This window comes from Plecotus auritus (genome assembly GCF_963455305.1).
Source record: "Plecotus auritus genome assembly, chromosome: 1".
NCBI lineage: Eukaryota > Metazoa > Chordata > Mammalia > Chiroptera > Vespertilionidae > Plecotus > Plecotus auritus.
The window spans coordinates 101,559,354-101,576,167 of NC_137770.1; the positions used below are offsets into that span (position 1 = coordinate 101,559,354).

At 36.8% G+C, this 16,814-nt stretch overlaps 1 protein-coding gene across 6 annotated transcripts in view; it reads left to right on the forward strand.

Annotated features, from left to right (window-relative positions):
* Nucleotides 1-16,814, forward strand: part of UPF2 (UPF2 regulator of nonsense mediated mRNA decay) — a gene marked incomplete at its 3' end in the record, with an annotated part of 132,838 nt that overhangs the window by 40,346 nt on the left and 75,678 nt on the right. For all 6 annotated transcript variants that reach the window (XM_080643569.1, XM_080643568.1, XM_080643573.1 and 3 more), the window contains exons 7-8: nt 725-828; nt 10,286-10,371. In XM_080643569.1, coding sequence (XP_080499695.1) covers nt 725-828; nt 10,286-10,371 — 190 coding nt within the window. The remainder of the gene's footprint in view (nt 1-724; nt 829-10,285; nt 10,372-16,814) is intronic.

Sequence of the window (16,814 nt, forward strand, 5' to 3'; positions counted from 1 at the left end):
GCCTCAGGTTCCTGCTGATTGCTTGTTAAGGCTCCTTATGGGAACTTGGCCTCAGCTGTGGGTGCAGCCATCTTTGTGATGGAGTGATGGTTAATTAGCATATTCCCTCTTTATTAGATGGGATTCTTTATTTAGAAGGATATCTTCTGTCAGTATTACTTTTCTCTCTATTGGTTTCATTGTTTACTGCTGCAGATTTTCTTTCCCGGTGTCATGAATAGAGGGTGGGTGCCTCTTGCTCAAATCATACCAGCTAGTGATATAAAGGGAAAGAAATTCTCTCCACTGTCTATATAAGTGTCATGGAAGGACTTAGCTGGTGACCCAGGGGAAATGGAGGTGTGCTGTGATCTGGCAGCACCCTTCCCCATCAGAATCCCATGGACTTTCTTCAAAAGGCAGCAATGAGAGTGCTGTTAATTGAAGACTCGCAGGAAGGGATGCTTGGTAGATAAAAGTAACAGATTTACCATAAAACTACATGCAATTTATAATTAATGTTTTGTGTCTAATGCAAAAGTTAGTCAATTTATTGTTGATATATGAAAGGATGTAGTGACTTGGGGTTGTGACTCTTGAGATACCCCAACTTTCTAGGGCCAAATCTCAAAAAATGCTTCATTTTTTTCATTGGTAAGAAAAGTGCTCTAGATTTTCTATTTCCCAAATAACTAATAATTGCATATTTTTATTCTTATATTGCTTCTGTATTTTTTAAACCTAGAACAAGAGGATGAAGAAACCAGCACTGGATCTCATCTGAAGCTCATAGTAGATGCTTTTCTCCAGCAATTGCCCAACTGTGTGAACCGAGATCTGATAGACAAGGTATGATTGTCTCAGTATAACTTTACTGAAGCACACACGCCATGTAGGATAACTCTAATTAATAATCTCTGCAGTTTTTGGGATCTTATATTGGTATCCAAAATAAACACATAAATTTGGAGCCAATCTGTAGATGTTCAGTTTGGAAGTGGAACTGTCCCTAAAATCCTGTTTGCTTGACACCTCATCACATAGGGACCCCACAGTTTGGAAAGTAGAACAGAAACTTTTAAAAGCTCTGTAGAGTACTGCTGTCTTCCTAGGCACTTAATGGGGGTCTATAAGGTCAAAACTCTTTTCATACTAATATTAAGGTGTTTTTTTTTTCCTTTTTCACTGTTTTCAATATTTACAAAAATGATTATGGATAAAGCCGCTGACATTTTTACACAAATCAAAATGAAGTGGTAGTAAGCTGTACTTGTAGCCCTTGTAGTCTTTGCTGCCATGCATTTGAATTTTTTAAAAAAATGCCACTTTCACTTAAGAATCTCCTTGATGAATCCATACAAATTAGTGCTTTTATTTCATTTCAACTTTTGAATACCTGTCCTTTTAATCTGACAAAATGGGAGGATAGGTAAAGCACTTCTGCTTTCTTAAAGTTTTCTGGGAAAAACTACTTTTGTTTGAGTTGCGAGCTGAACTAATTTTTTTTTTTCATAGAATACCATTTTTACTTGAAAGAACTGATGGAAGAACTGTGATTATTTTTTCCATCTTGGGTGTTTAGCCAACATTTTTCTTTTGTTTCTTTTTAAAGATTATGATAAAATTCTGTTTGTAATCACGATAACCATTAAAATAATCTTGTATTCCACTCCAAAAATTTCTGAAAAAATTGGAATAGATGTCAAAGTCACTCATTGCCTATAGTTAATGATGTTTAGAATTGGATATGTTATTTGAAACAGACTAAAACAGAATGTAGATCAGTAAAATTTTATTGATCCCAAGAAAATAATATAAGTTATCTAATGATAGGTATCTAATGTAATCATCTATTTCAAAGTGGATTGTAGTCCATCAATTTATAAGCTTTTCTTAGTTTAATTTCCCAGTCTATTTTGTTAAAATACTCCGAATGGCCCTAACCAGTTTGGCTCAGTGGATAGAGCGTCGGCCTGAGGACTGAAGGGTACAAGTTCGATTCTAGTCAAGGGCATGTACCTGGGTTGCAGGTTCCTTCCCGGCCGTGCCCTGGTTGGGGTGCATGTAGGAGGCAACCAATCGATGTATTTCTATCACATTGATATTTCTCTCTGTCTTTCCCTCTCTCTTCCACTCTCTCTAAAAATCGATGGGAAAATATCCTTGAGTAAGGATTAAAAAAAACACAAAACTCAGAATAGCTGACAATTTTCTAACATGAACAAGATGAATCTTACACTTCAAGGAAAACAACTAAAAGTATTTATTGCCAACGAACACATTTGAGTTGTCAACAAAAATTAGAATTTTGGAAAACTTAAGTCCACTACCATAAGCTTGACAGCTTCCCAGTTCTTTTCTGAGGAGACTTTATCCATGAGATTTTTCTGATAGATATGGTGGTGATATTAAATAATGTAATTTAAAAATAGCACGTATGTGTTTAGAAGACCAGCATAACTCAGTGAACCATTGTCCTGAGTGATCAGTGCACAGTGCTAACGAAGTATCGCTTGGTTGTTAAAGATCCACTACAAGTGCAAGGTAGATTTTAATCCAACAGCATGGAAATTTGATAAGATTTCAGATTCCACATTTCTCCTAACCCTTAGGAACCTACCACTTATCAAAGAATATTTAGAAATCCCGAAAAGGATATTAAAATTCACTTCTTTTCCCAGCTATATATATGTGTAAAGTTGGATTTTCTTCATATAGTTCAGCTAAACACATCACAACAGATTGCATGCATAATAGATATCAGACTTGTTATCTTCTAAAAGACGCCACTCGTCTGTCCCTAAATTTTTATTTTATTTTTATTTTAGTTGTTTTTAAATAGGTCTTTTATTGACTTGAGAGACAGAGGAAGGGAGAGGGAGAGAGAGAAACATTGATGTTAGAGAGAAACATTGATCTGGTGCCTCCCGAATGAACCCTGACCAGCGATCGAGCCCACCACCTGGGTATGTGCTTTGATGGGGACTTGAACTGAAGACCTTTTGGTACACAGGATGGTGCCCAACCAACAACTGAGCCACACTGGGCAGGGCAACATTTTTTTAAATATAGTTATTTCCAAAAACTGTTAACAGCTAATAGGTTTATTGGTATTTTTAAGTGAATTGATAAGTTTAAAGTTTCTCAGTTTTAATTTCTAACAGTAAATGCCAATAAATATAAGCCACATAAATGAAGTTCTCTCAGGTCCTGAATAATTTTTTATTGTTGTTAATCCTTACCTGAGGATATTTTTTCCATTGATTTTTAGAGAGAGTAGGGTTGGGGATGTGGGGGAGAGAGAGAGAGAGAGAGAAACATAGATTTTAGACACATTGATTGGTTGTCTCTCACACACACCCCAACTGGGGCTGGGGATTGAACTTGCAACCCACGTATGTGCCCTTGACCAGGAGGAATTAAACCCATGACCCTTTGGTGCGAGGGCTGACATTCTAACCACTTAGAAACACTGGCCAGCTTGGGTTTTTAATAATTTTTAAGAGCATAAAAGGCTCTGGAGACCCAAAGCTTGAAAATTGGTGCTTTAGGCCGTGTTTTTGTCAAAGTGTAATGTAATCTTTTATCCTTTTTTCCCCCTCATAGTGCTTTGAGGGTCCCCGTAGAGAACTACAGAAGTTAGGTTATTTTTTACTTTTGGTTTCTGCATCTCTTCTTCAGATAATTTAGATGTATTTAAATAACTATATAATCAAACAGGCTTTAAACTCTTAAATTGCCTTTTTGCATTGATTAGATCAATGTTTTCAAAACTGTAATTACAGATTTATTTCAGTTTTAGGTAGTCTAGCCCAACTGGATGGCTCAGCTGATTGTACACCACTAAGGTTGCGTGTTTGATCCCCAGTTAGGGTGGGTAACCGGAGGCAACCAATCAGTGTTTCTCTTGCACATCGATATTTCTCTTTCACCCTATATCTGTCTCTAAACAATCAATAAAAATATCCTCAGGTGAGGATTAAAAAAAAAAAAGCCTTTTTTTTTTTCTTTCTTTTATAGAGTATATCAGAAACCACCTCTTAAACAATTGCTCATTTTTCTAAGTTTGGAATATGACTAAATCTTACCCCTGCTAAATTTTAATTTATTTATTGCATATAAACAGAGGATGAAAGAGAAATACCTTGATAACTCCTGCTCCACCTCCCAAAGTCCATTTTGAGTACTATAATGAAAGCTGAAGGTTGGAAAGATGTCATCAGTTTTGTATTTTAGTAGCAATATTGTTATGAATCTTTATTGGAAAGTATCCTTTAGTGCCCAGCTCAGTATTAAGTGCTGTGGCCAATAATAGCCATATATTAAATTCTAAGTTAGCTTTCTGAGGGTCAAATGAAAAATAGGGGGCCACGCTTCCCTGTTGGATTGGACCCTGGTGGATTCTTCTGGGAGTCAGCTTTCTCATGACAGGAATTTCTTCCATATATGTTGTCAAAGGTCCAAATGGCTTAAGAGGGAAAAGTATTTGGGAAATAGGTAGAAACATCTAAGAATTTTTTTAACTCAATAATTAAGGTAAACTATATAACCCAAAATGAAGATTTCTTTTAGGTCACTTGGTATTGCTTATTTCTGCATGCATTTGATGATCAGAAGAATTTATTTTTACTTCATAAAATAAAATAAAAAAAGGTGTTGAACTTTCTTTCATTTACCTAAAACATTTTGAAACAAGTTTTTGAAAAACTTTTTACTGAGTTGTAAAGCAGCAGTTGTAACCAAGGCAACTTTTGCTTTCATTTCTCCCCATAGGGCAGAACCAGTTAAATAAATCTAAGAGTTAATATACATGTGAAGCTTTTTTTTTTCTTTTTAAATTTCTTCAAATTTATTAATTCTGGCAGTTTTCTCACTCCTGTAGTCTTTTACCTGACACATTTATTGGACACCTATTGTGTGTACCAGGCATTGATACGCTTTACCAACTTGTAATCTGTGGCAAGTTTTGAACATTATATTGGTTTTCTGTTTTTTGTTTGTTTTTCATCTAACTGGCCTTTATTATGGTAGGAGAAGTGTTTATTGGCTAATCTATTTTTATAAAATAGATTATACTTAAAAGATAATGTCTAAAATAGTTATTGAAGTACTTTTTATTTTTTGTTTCCTAATTATGTTGAAACCTAGGCCATTATTAGTCATTAAAATTTTTTTTAAATATACTTTTCAAAGATGTTGATATGCAAGGTGTTTTTTCTTTTTTCTTTTGGGGTGTGTGTGTATGTGTGTGAAGTTTTCTAGTTTTCTGAGTACATGACCTTTGGGATTTTTATTAGTAGATTCAGAATTTTTTTTTTAAAATAAATCTTTATTCAGATTATTACAATTGTTCCTCCTTTTTCCCCCCATAGCTCCCCTCCACCCGGTTCCCACCCCACCTTCTGTCCTTACCTCCCCCCCACTGTCCTCATCCATAGGTGTATGATTTTTGTCCAGTCTCTTCCTGAACCCCCCATACCCCTTTCCCCCTGAGAATTATCAGTCCACTCCCTTTCTATGCCCCTGATTCTATTATATTCACCAGATTATTCTGTTCCTCAGGTTTTTAATTCACTTTATTTTTAGGTTCACTTGTTGATAGATATGTATTTGTTGTTCATAATTTTTATCTTTACTTTTTTCTTCTTCCTCTTCTTTAAGAATACCTTTCAGCATTTCATATAATACTGGTTTGGTGGTGATGAACTCCTTTAGCTTTTTCTTATCTGTGAAGCTCTTTATCTGACCTTCAATTCTGAATGATAGCTTTGCTGGGTAGAGTAACCTTGGCTGTAGGTTCTTGCTATTCATCACATTGAAAATTTCTTGCCACTCCCATCTGGCCTGCATAGTTTCTGTTGAGAAATCAGCTGACAGTCGTATGGGTGCTCCCTTGTAGGTAACTAACTGTTTTTCTCTTGCTGCTTTTAATATTCTCTCTTTGTCTTTTGCTCTTGGCATTTTAATGATGATGTGTCTTGGTGTGGTCCTCTTTGGATTCCTTTTGTTTGGGGTTCTGTGGGCTTCCTGGACTTGTAAGTCTATTTCTTTCACCAGGTGGGGGAAGTTTTCGGTCATTATTTCTTCAAATAGGTTTTCAGTATCTTGCTCTCTCTCTTCTTCTGGCACCCCCATAATTCTGATGTTGGTATGCTTGAAGTTGTCCCACAGTCTTCTTACACTATCTTCAACTTTTTGGATTTTTTTTTTTTTCTTTTTGCTTTTTCGGTTGAGTGTTTTTTGCTTCTTTGTATTTCAATTCTTTGACTTGATTCTTGTGTTCCTCTAGTCTGTTTCTGGGTCTCTGTATAATATTTTTTATTTCAGTCAGTGTATGTTTAATTTCTAGTTGGTCCTTTTTCATATCTTTGAGGGTCTCGTTATATTTATCGGCCTTTTCTAGGATATTCTTGAAAAGCCTTATAACCGTGGTTTTGAATTCTATATCCAGTCGTTTGTTTTCCTCCATTTCTTTCGTTTGTGATCTGTTTCTTTGACGCCGCATTTTCACTGCTTCCCTGAGTTGGTAGGGTAAATTCGTGTGCTAGGTTTCCTATATGGCCCAGTGGGTCGGCCTCCCCAGTTAACCTGAGGTGGACACTCTTGGTGCACCCCTTTGTGAACTGTGTGTACAGCCTTGTTGTAGTTAAGTCTTGATTGTTATTGGTATCACTGGGAGGACTTGACCTGCAGGCCAGTTGACTGTGAGGATCAGCTGTGTCTATACTGGGAGAAGTTCAGTGCTGGAGACAGCCTTATAGGATTAGATTTACCAAATTGCAATAGCCTCTGTGCTCAGCTTGGATGGGGTGGAGTCTCAGGGCGGAGCAGACAGTCTTGGCTTCCAGTCAACTTTGCCCTTGCGCACACGCGTAGACCTCTGCCTTTCCCAGCTCCCGAGTCTCCACCCGAGAGTCCAGACTCCCCCCACAAGAGCGTGGGTCCCCAGGGGCTTGCCTGGAACTGGGGTTCAGTGCAGTCAGAACTGGGGCTCAGTGCAGTCAGGAGCCTCTGACTCCCTTCCACTGGGTAAAGCCTGTGGCAACCTCCGCTGCCTTTGTGCGCACTGGCACGCGCGTGCCTTCAGACCTCTGCCTTCCCTGGCTCCTGAGTCTCCGCCTGAGAGTCCATACTCCCCCCGTAAGAGCGTGGGTCCCCAGGGGCTCGCCTGGAACCGGGGTTTAGTGCAGTCAGAACTGGGGCCCAGTGCAGTCAGGAGCCTCCGACTCCCTTCCACTAGGGAAAGCCTGTGGCAACCTCCGCAGCCTTTGTGCACACTGGCACGCGTGCTCCTTCAAACCTCTGCCTTCCCCGGCTCCTGAGTCTCTGCCCGAGAGTCCAGACTCCCCCCGTAAGAGCGTGGGTCCCCAGGGGCTCGCCCGGAACTGGGGTTCAGTGCAGTCAGAACTGAGGTTCAGTGTGGTTGGGGGCTACCTTCCCCCTTCCGCCAAAGAAAGTCAGCCAGGCTCTCAGCCGCCCTTCCCTCTGCGCGCACAAAGACCCTTTGCCGTACCTTTAATTCTCTGTGAGCTTTTCTCTTTCCTTCTAGTTGTAGAATTTTCACTCAGCCAGCTTTCCTGTGGTTCTGGATGGTGTCCATTCTGTCTTTTAGTTGTAGTTTTGAAATTGTTGTGCGAGGCAGCAGTTTAGGTGCTTACCTATGCCGCCATCTTGGTTTCTGAGTAGATTCAGAATTTTTAATTTGAGTGAATTGCTTGAATTTTCAGTTTTTCTTTGTTATTCTCATTAACTATAATCTTTAATGTTAAAAATGTAAACTTCAATGGCATTTATTACACTTCCTTTATAAGCAGAAGAAAAAAATAAATAGATTTTCCTCTCTTGACTAATATTGATCTAAAGTTTTAGTCTTGGTGGATATTTTCAATGTGAGCTGGTTTCCTAAGTTTAAACATTATCATTCTCAGTTGTGCTATTTATTTCATCAAAAGTTTTAACCAAATGGGAGGTGTTTCATTATATTATCATCTACCGTAAAGAATAGAAATCCAATTCAGGAAAATCTGTGAATCTTTTATTTGTATATGATCTTCAAATCTACCTGAAGATTGGTATGGATAATAAAATAATCATGTGAGCCTATGGAAGGAAAATATTTGAGAAACCCAAAAGGATATTTGGTAATAGTATATTCCTTTTTAAAGTATAACAAACTTGTTATTTTCTAAAAAATTAAAAAACATACATGCCTACATTTTAAAAATACCAGTTACTTCATGTTGTCGTTTTCCAGTGGTTTCCCAGAACATATACCTCTCTTAGACTTTCTTTTTCATTTTTTTATTATTTTTATTTTTTAAAAATATTTTATTGATTTTTTACAGAGGGAGGGAGAGGGAGAGGAATAGAGAGCTAGAAACATCGATGAGAGAGCAACATTGATCAGCTGCCTCTTGCACACTATTGGGGATGTGCCCGCAACCAAGGTACATGCCCTTGAGCAGAATCGAACCTGGGACCCCCAGTTTGCATGCCAACGCTCTATCCACTGAGCCAAACCAGTCAGGGCTCTTTTTTATTTTTAATGTTAAATTTATCTTTATTTTTCAAAGTATTACAGATATCCCTTTTCTCCCCCATTGACCTTTTCTAGCTCATCCTCTCCCCCTGCCCCAGGCCTTCACCACACTATTGTCTGTGTCCATGGGTTATGCATATCCTATATAATAAAGATGTATTATGCAAATGGTCGTTACACCACGTAACGACCAGATCACGTATCAGCAGGAGGGTGGGGGCAGCAAGCTACAAGCGGGTGGCGGAGAGCTACAGGAGGTGGCAGGGCAGCAAGCTATCGGGGGTGGGGGGGGCAGAGGCAGCTACAGGAGGGTGGCAGTGAGCTGCTGGCTACTAGTGGGCGGTGGAGAGCTACAGGAGGCAGCAAGCTATGAGGGGGGGAGTGGGGGCGGGGGAGCTACAGGAGGGCGGGTCAGCGGGCCGAGAGCTACTGGAGGGCGACAGCGAGCTACTGGCCAGCTGCTAGCGCACGGATTCGTGCGCAGGGCTACTGGTATGTATATAAGTTCTTTGATTGATCTTTTCTTCCCACCCGCCCTGTTCCCTCCCCGTCTGACTTCCCCTAGATTCTTTTTTTTTTTTTTTTTAATATATTTTATTGATTTTTTACAGAGAGGAAGGGAGAGGGATAGAGAGATGGAAACATCGATGAGAGAGAAGCATCAATCAGCTGCCTCCTGCACGCCCCCTACTGGGGATGTGCCCGCAACCAAGGTACATGCCCTTGACCGGAATCGAACCCGGGACCCTTCAGTCCCCAGGCCGACACTCTATCCACTGAGCCAAACCAGCTAGGGCTCCTCTAGATTCTTGTCTGTTCATGTTTCTGTCTTTGGATTTATTTTGTTCTTTTACACAAATATTAGATGTTAGACATGTTGATGAAATATTGAACGTATTTTTGTTATTAAAATATAGAACAGTGGAGTACTATACTAAATAACAGTTGTGGGTATTATAGTACTGTGATATGGTTTGTTTAATTAAGTTACTAAATCTGATTGCTGACCCTGAACCTTTCAGTCATTGTTGAGGCACTTACTCTTACATGTTCCTTGGAATAATCTATGCCTATCTCTCTTACCTACTTTATCTTTTTTCCTTTTTTTTTTTTTTTTTAATATATTTTATTGATATTTTTACAGAGAGGAAGGGAGAGGGATAGAAAGCTAGAAACATCGATGAGAGAGAAACATCGATCAGCTGCCTCCTGCACACCCCCCACTGGGGATGTGCCCGCAGCCAAGGTACATGCCCTTGACCGGAATCGAACCCGGGACCCTTCAGTCCGCAGGCCGACGCTCTATCCACTGAGCCAAACCGGTTTCGGCTGTTTTTTCCTTTTTGATTATCTGGTTTAGTATTAGTAATTTATTTGGCTCCTAGTAACTGTTCTTGCAGAAAACTTTTCTTGATATCAACATTGATTTTTTTAACTTGAATGAGGTTAAAACATTGATTGTGCATTTAATGTAATTATTTGCCAAACATTGCATGATCATCAATCTACCCACTCAAAGTTCTTTTTCTAACACTAGGTTGCAATTTAAAAGTTTATGAAACATGTATTTTGAGATAACATAAGGACAGAGGAGTTTAAGCTCAGTGATCTTTTAGTTTGGATATGCTTACAATACTAGTGTTTTAAAAACCATTTGAAATGTTTAGGAACAAGTGGAAATCCGTTGTAGTATCCAGGGTTTCTGTTTTTAGTAGCTAAATAAAGATTTTTTTTTTTTTAAGAAGAAGTTTGCTCTTTCTCCTATAGGCAGCAATGGATTTTTGCATGAACATGAACACAAAAGCAAATAGGAAGAAGTTGGTACGGGCACTCTTTATAGTTCCCAGACAAAGGTAGGTATTTTTTTTTTTTTTAAATGAAGAGTAATTTGTTAGTGTTTTTACTTGAGTGATGATTGTAAGGTCAAAGTTTTTATTTAGTTACTTTAAAAATATTCCTTGTCAACAGACATTATTACTGTAACTTGTTTCTCATTGATTTTTGTTCTTTTTGTCATTAGCTCTAAGTGGAAATATTTCTTCTGATGCTTTCCTATTATTTTAAGAGAAAATATAACCTATTTTAAGAGAAATGATAATCTTTGCTAGAAGCAGTTGGTTTACATTTTTGCTTCTGAGGAGAAAAAAATAATAAATGGTATATAAGTTTTTTGGAGAGTTTTATTTTGTGTAAAGATTACACTAATTGAGTGTGTTCAGTTCTTGCTTTGTATTTAAATGAAAAATTTCAAGTTATTTTGTAATTATGATAGTTTAGAATTGGAAGTCACATTAGCATGTGTTGCTGAGAAGTCAAGTAGTATATTCAGTTGTGTGTGTTATGCTTTTAGAGAATTCTAATGCTCTAAATTACACTAAATTTAATGCCTTACTTCATCTGCAAATTTCAGGGCTACTTATATATTATTCACCTTAGGAACCTGGAGAAGATTTATTTCTGTTTATTCAACAATAAATTATTAAAGAATTTTGTTAACTATAATGATGACTACATATAACATAGCCAAGATAGATACAAAAGATAAGAATTCTAAGGGATTTTATTAAAGGTTTTTTAAGCAAGATTTTAATTTGGTTCATTCATTAATAGGGGCCCATTATCTTTTAATGGTAAGATTTCTCAGTGAAACCAAATCACTGCTTTTCTTTTTTCTTTTGTATTGGTTTTTAATCTCTTCTCAGCATCATTAATATGAGCATTAGGTTTTTTATTTTAGTGGGGAAAGGGAGATGGAATGTGCTAATATCATGAGTAGATAACAGTTATCTAGTTAGAAAGTAAAAAAGATCAATGTTTTTATTGCATAAAATTATATATTTCATTAAATGCAAGATGTTATTAGTTATAAAGTGTACCATTATTTTATGTGCAACTAAGAGAGAAAAATATTGCCATTTTAAGGCTTTGATTAAGAAGCATATTTCACTTTCTTACACACAAATGTAGGTTTATAGTTATGAGTACAAGAAACACCTCGTTTATTCTTGTGTTATTATTGTATTATTTTCCATATGAACAACTGTAAACCTTCTTTTGCCCCACCCTGTATTTTTAAATGGGAAAAAGTGCACCTTGAATTGATGAGAACTCAATATTTTTTTCCCCATTATCTTGGACCAAATTTTTTCAAATAATGCTTTTTTTCTTTTTACCTTATACAATAGAATGTTTACTTTCATATTTTTCTGCTCAACTGTTTATTTGAATGCAGAAACATGTATAACAATTGTCTGGAATTATTTAACAGAGAATAAACCAAAGTTAGCAAAAATAAAAGGCTTTGTTAACAAAAGAAATCATGCAATGATATTTAAGTAGTTTACTTATAAAAGAGTATCTTGCTTCTTTGTATCCCCATTTCATTCTACTCCACCATTGCCTGCTCCTGTCTCCAAAAGAAAAAGTTCTCAAAAGCTATGTGCTACTATTTGGTTCTTATGCCAGTTATTTCTTTATAGCTGAATTTATGTGCTTTTAGCTTAGAAGATTTCTGCAAATTAGGAATAGTTGGAATCTGCTAGAAAACATAGACTTGAAAGTAATAGGAAGTGACAATTTATAGTTTGAGAGGAGAAAAAAATAAAGATACAAGTACTTAAAATGAAATGTATAACATTCTGGAGCCACGAGGAAGAAACCACATAATCTTACATATCTGAAATGTATACATATAATAATTTGGTGGTTTTTTTTACATCCTTACCTGAGAATTTTTTTTTATTGATTGATTGATTTTAGAGAGAGAGGAAGGAGAAAGAGAAAAAATCGATGTGAGAGAGAAACATTGATCAGTTGCCTCCCGTGTGTGCCCCAACCAGGAATCAAACCCATAACCTTTTTGGTGTACTGGACGATACTGAGCAATCCAGACAGCACTAAGTTAGGTTTCTTATAAATCAGCCTAAGTCAGTGGTCGGCCAACTCATTAGTCAACAGAGTCAAATATCAACAGTACAACGATTGAAATTTCTTTTGAGAGCCAAATTTTTTAAACTTCTAACGCCACTTCTTCAAAATAGACTCGCCCAGGCCATGGTATTTTGTGGAAGAGCCACACTCAAGGGGCCAAAGAGCCGCATGTGGCTCGCGAGCCGCAGTTTGCCGACCACTGGCCTAAGTGATCAGGAAAGATTATGTTCTAAATTTTTTAAAAAATATTTTTAAAATTGGTTTTTAGAGAGAGAGGAAGGGAGAGAGAGGGGTAGAGAGGTAGAAACATCGATGAGACAGGAACATCATCCATCGATCTGGTGCCTCCAGCATGTCCCACTCTGAGGTTTGGGCCTGCAGTCCCCGGCATGTGCCCTAACCTGGACTCAAACCTGTGACCTCTTGGTTCCTGGGTTGACACTCAGCCACTGAGCCATACCAGCAGGGTTGTGTTCTAAAATTTTTTCACTCATTGATTAATTCATTAAGACAGTGATTTTCAACTGCTGTGTTGCAAGAATTTTTAAAACAAAACATGCAATATCTGACTAGTCAGGGACACTGACCTCTTTTCCCTTAGATCAGTGGTCGGCAAACCGTGGCTCGCGAGCCACATGCGGCTCTTTGGCCCCTTGAGTGTGGCTCTTCCACAAAATACCACGGCCTGGGCGAGTCTATTTTGAAGAAGTGGCGTTAGAAGAAGTTTAAGTTTAAAAAATTTGACTCTCAAAAGAAATTTCAGTCATTGTACTGTTGATATTTGGCTCTGTTGACTAATGAGTTTGCCGACTACTGCCTTAGATTGTCAAATAACAAGATGACAACAGCCAACATAATAGCTGTCTGGTGTAAATCAATCAGAATTATACCAATTTTTTTTAACAGATTGGCAAAAAATACATTTTTTGGTGTGTCGCAAAATTTTAGTAGTTTATGTGCACCATGAGATGAAAAATGTTGAAAAATCGCTGCATTAAGGGTTTGCTGTATACCATGATGAGTGCTTAGGTACAGTGGTGAACGAGAGAGGCTTGACTCTTGTATTCATGCAGACTATAGTTTGGATAGAAAGATAAAGATGCCTAAGTATAATTACCAAGAAGAATCACAGTGTGCTTTCAAGTACATAGCAAGTGGAACTGATTGATTTATTCTTGGGTGAGAGAAAGCTGCCTGGAGCAAGGGCAGAGAGGAAGGGAGAGAGGGAGAGAGATATAGAAACATCAGTGATGAGAGAGAATCATTGATAGGCTGCCTCCTGCATGCCCTCTCTTGGGGATTGAGCCCACAACTTGGGCATGTGCCCTGACCGGAAATCAAACTGTGATCTCCTGGTTCATAGGTTGATGCTCAACCACTGAGCCACATCAGCTTGGCCGGAACAAGGGCATTTAATCTGAGTTCTGAGAAAGGAATGGGTGGGTGAGGAAAGGAAATGTTGAAAGAGCATTTCTGATAGAGGCAACAGTATGTGCAAAAGCCAGAGACTTGGTATCAAACTACTGCAAAACCTCTTTCTTGGTTTCTCTGGACATTGACATCTGGAATAAGCTGCAGGAAATAGGCCCTGTTTATTTATTTTATTTTATTTTTTTGGCCCTGTTTACTTCTTTATCTCCAGCATGTAGCACATTGCCTGACAGCTAGAAGATGATATTTAATGCCCCATTTCAACTTCTTCAGTCTTAATTCTAGCCACTCTTGATCTTGTAAAATCCTGATCTGTAATGATTTGACTACCCTTTGCTCTCTCTACTTCCAAGAATCTGTTCTCTATTCTATCTGTGGGATATCCTTTATTATTTTTCTGAAAATCTCTGGCTCAGCCTTTAAGTCTTATTTAGCATCAGAGCTAAATAATATTCATCTTCGCTGAATAATTGTCCTTATTTCTTTTATGTATATATAGGTGCTCTTTTATAGCACTTCCATCATGTCTTCATATGAAGAAATACCACAATGTTGGTTTGCCGCCTATATCCCTACCAAACTGTAAAAACTATAAGCTCTTTAAAAGGGAAGACTAGACCTTTTCATTTTGTACATCCCCAACACCAATTGTAGTGTTTGGTACCAGGTTAAGTGCTTGAAGATATTTGGTGAGTTTATGTTAGTTATTTGGAAAAATAAGTAATCATCCACAGGGCTCAAAACCCAGAAGTATAAAACATTACATGCTGAAAAGTGTTATTTCTGTCCTTGTCTCCCCATCTACCTAATTTCTACTCCTCCCAATAGGAAACCACTATCTTGATTCTTTTGTATCCTTCCAAAGTTTCTTTTGCAGCTAGGACAAGAAAATGCAATTATAGATTTTTATATTTCCTGATTTTTACACAGGGGCAACTTGTTGTACCTATTAGTCTGAACTTTACTGTTTCCACCTAACAACATAGCTTGGAGATCTTTTTAGATCAATACATAATTTCCCTTGTTCTTTTAAAGATACATTGCTTCTTTTTATGTATGTACTATATTTAACTATTTTGGACATTCCAATCTTTACCATTACAATGTTGTCTTTGTACTTCCCCTTTCTTTTTTTCTCTTCTTGATTTTATGTTAGCTAGTAGCTTATTCATTTTAGATTTTTGTTAACCAAAAGAAATAAAGAAAAACAGTTTCTGAGTTTATTGTTTATGTACTTACTCTACTATTTTACTGTTTTCTTACTCATTATTTTTGGCCTTTGTCTTGGTTAATTTCTTTTTTAGTTTCTTTCATTTTTTTATTCCTTTTTTGATATTTAATATATTGTTGTCCTCTGAGCATGGTTTTAGCTGTATCTCTTAGTTTTGACATGGGGTGATTTCTATGTTTGTTTTCTAGAAATTCTCCAATTTTAGTTTCTTTTTTTAAAAAATTTTTATTTGCCTATTTATTTTGGTTACCTAATGAGATGTTTGAGAGAGAATTGAAATTTCCAGATAGTGGGACTTTTTGTTTTGTTTTCTGACTTGGTTAATAATTTATATACTTTTTGCACTTCAATTAGAGAATACTAATTCTCTAATTAGTATTATTCTCTAATTATTTTTACTTTTTTTGAATTTTTTGAAATTTCTTCGTGGCCTATTATATAGTCAGTTGTTATCAATACTCTGAGCACATTTTTAAAAGGTTACATTCTTTTTTTTAATGTTGTTGAGTTAAAATGGATTTATCAGGCAGGTTTACATTATTAAAAAACTTTTATTAAGGTCTTGTGTTTTCTTGACTGTTTTTTTTGTCCACTTGCTGGGTTATGGGCTGAGAGAGATGAATAGAAGACGAATACAATTGATATGTGTTGTTTTTTCTGGTAACTGCTATATGAAGATAAAACATATCTCATATTTTTTTCATTATAAAGTGTTCTTTGTCTTGTTTAATGCTTTTTTGGGCCTGAACACTAATTTACCTGGTATTAAGGTTATGATTTTCTGCCCTTTTTTTTTCATTTATTCCTGTATGCTTTTGCCCTTTTATATTCAGTCTTTTAGAATCACTTTATTTTAGTTGAGTCTCTTGTATATTATTGAATTGAATTTTACTTTGAGATCCATTCTGAAAATGTTTCTTATAAGTTAGACTATTTTATATTTTTACTAAGACACATAAGAATTGAGTTCTTTTATATTATTTGTCTTTTCAATTTAATTTTTTAAAGTCATGTGATCTGTTTGTATTGTCTTACATGTAGGTTTATATGTTTTCTGATTTTAGGATGGTTTTTGTATATTTGTTTTAGTAGTTACTTCCATGATTATAGGTTTGCTTAATGATGATTTATACAGTCTTACTGTTTGCCACCATGAGTATGATGATAAAATAGCCTATGTTCCCTTCCTTCTCTTCTCACTTTCTCTCCTCACCCATCTGATTTTAATTAATAATGTTATCTTCCTTAATATTCTTTTTACTCTTTTGTTTTGTTTTTTGTTTTTTTTGTTAATCCTCATCTGAGGATATGTTTTCCATAGATTTTTAGAGAGAGTGGAAGGGAGGGGCAGAGACAGAGAGAGAGAAACATCAATGTGAGAGAGACGCATTGATTGGTTGCCTCCTGCAGGTGCCCTGACTTGGGCTGGAGATCAAGCCTGCAACCAAGGTACATGTCCTTGACTGAAATAGAATCTGAGACCCTTCAGTCCACAGGCTAATGCTCTTAACCACTGGGAAAACAGCTAGGGCTATTTTTTTACTCTTAAATGTGCTTCTACTTGTATTATTTGTCAGCTTTGAATGATATTGAACTTTACTGCATTACAAGTAGGCATGGCAGACTTACTGACTTCCCATCTCTTTCATTTTCCTTCCCTTCGTTTTATTTCTATGTTGATTACATATCCTGATTGGAACATAG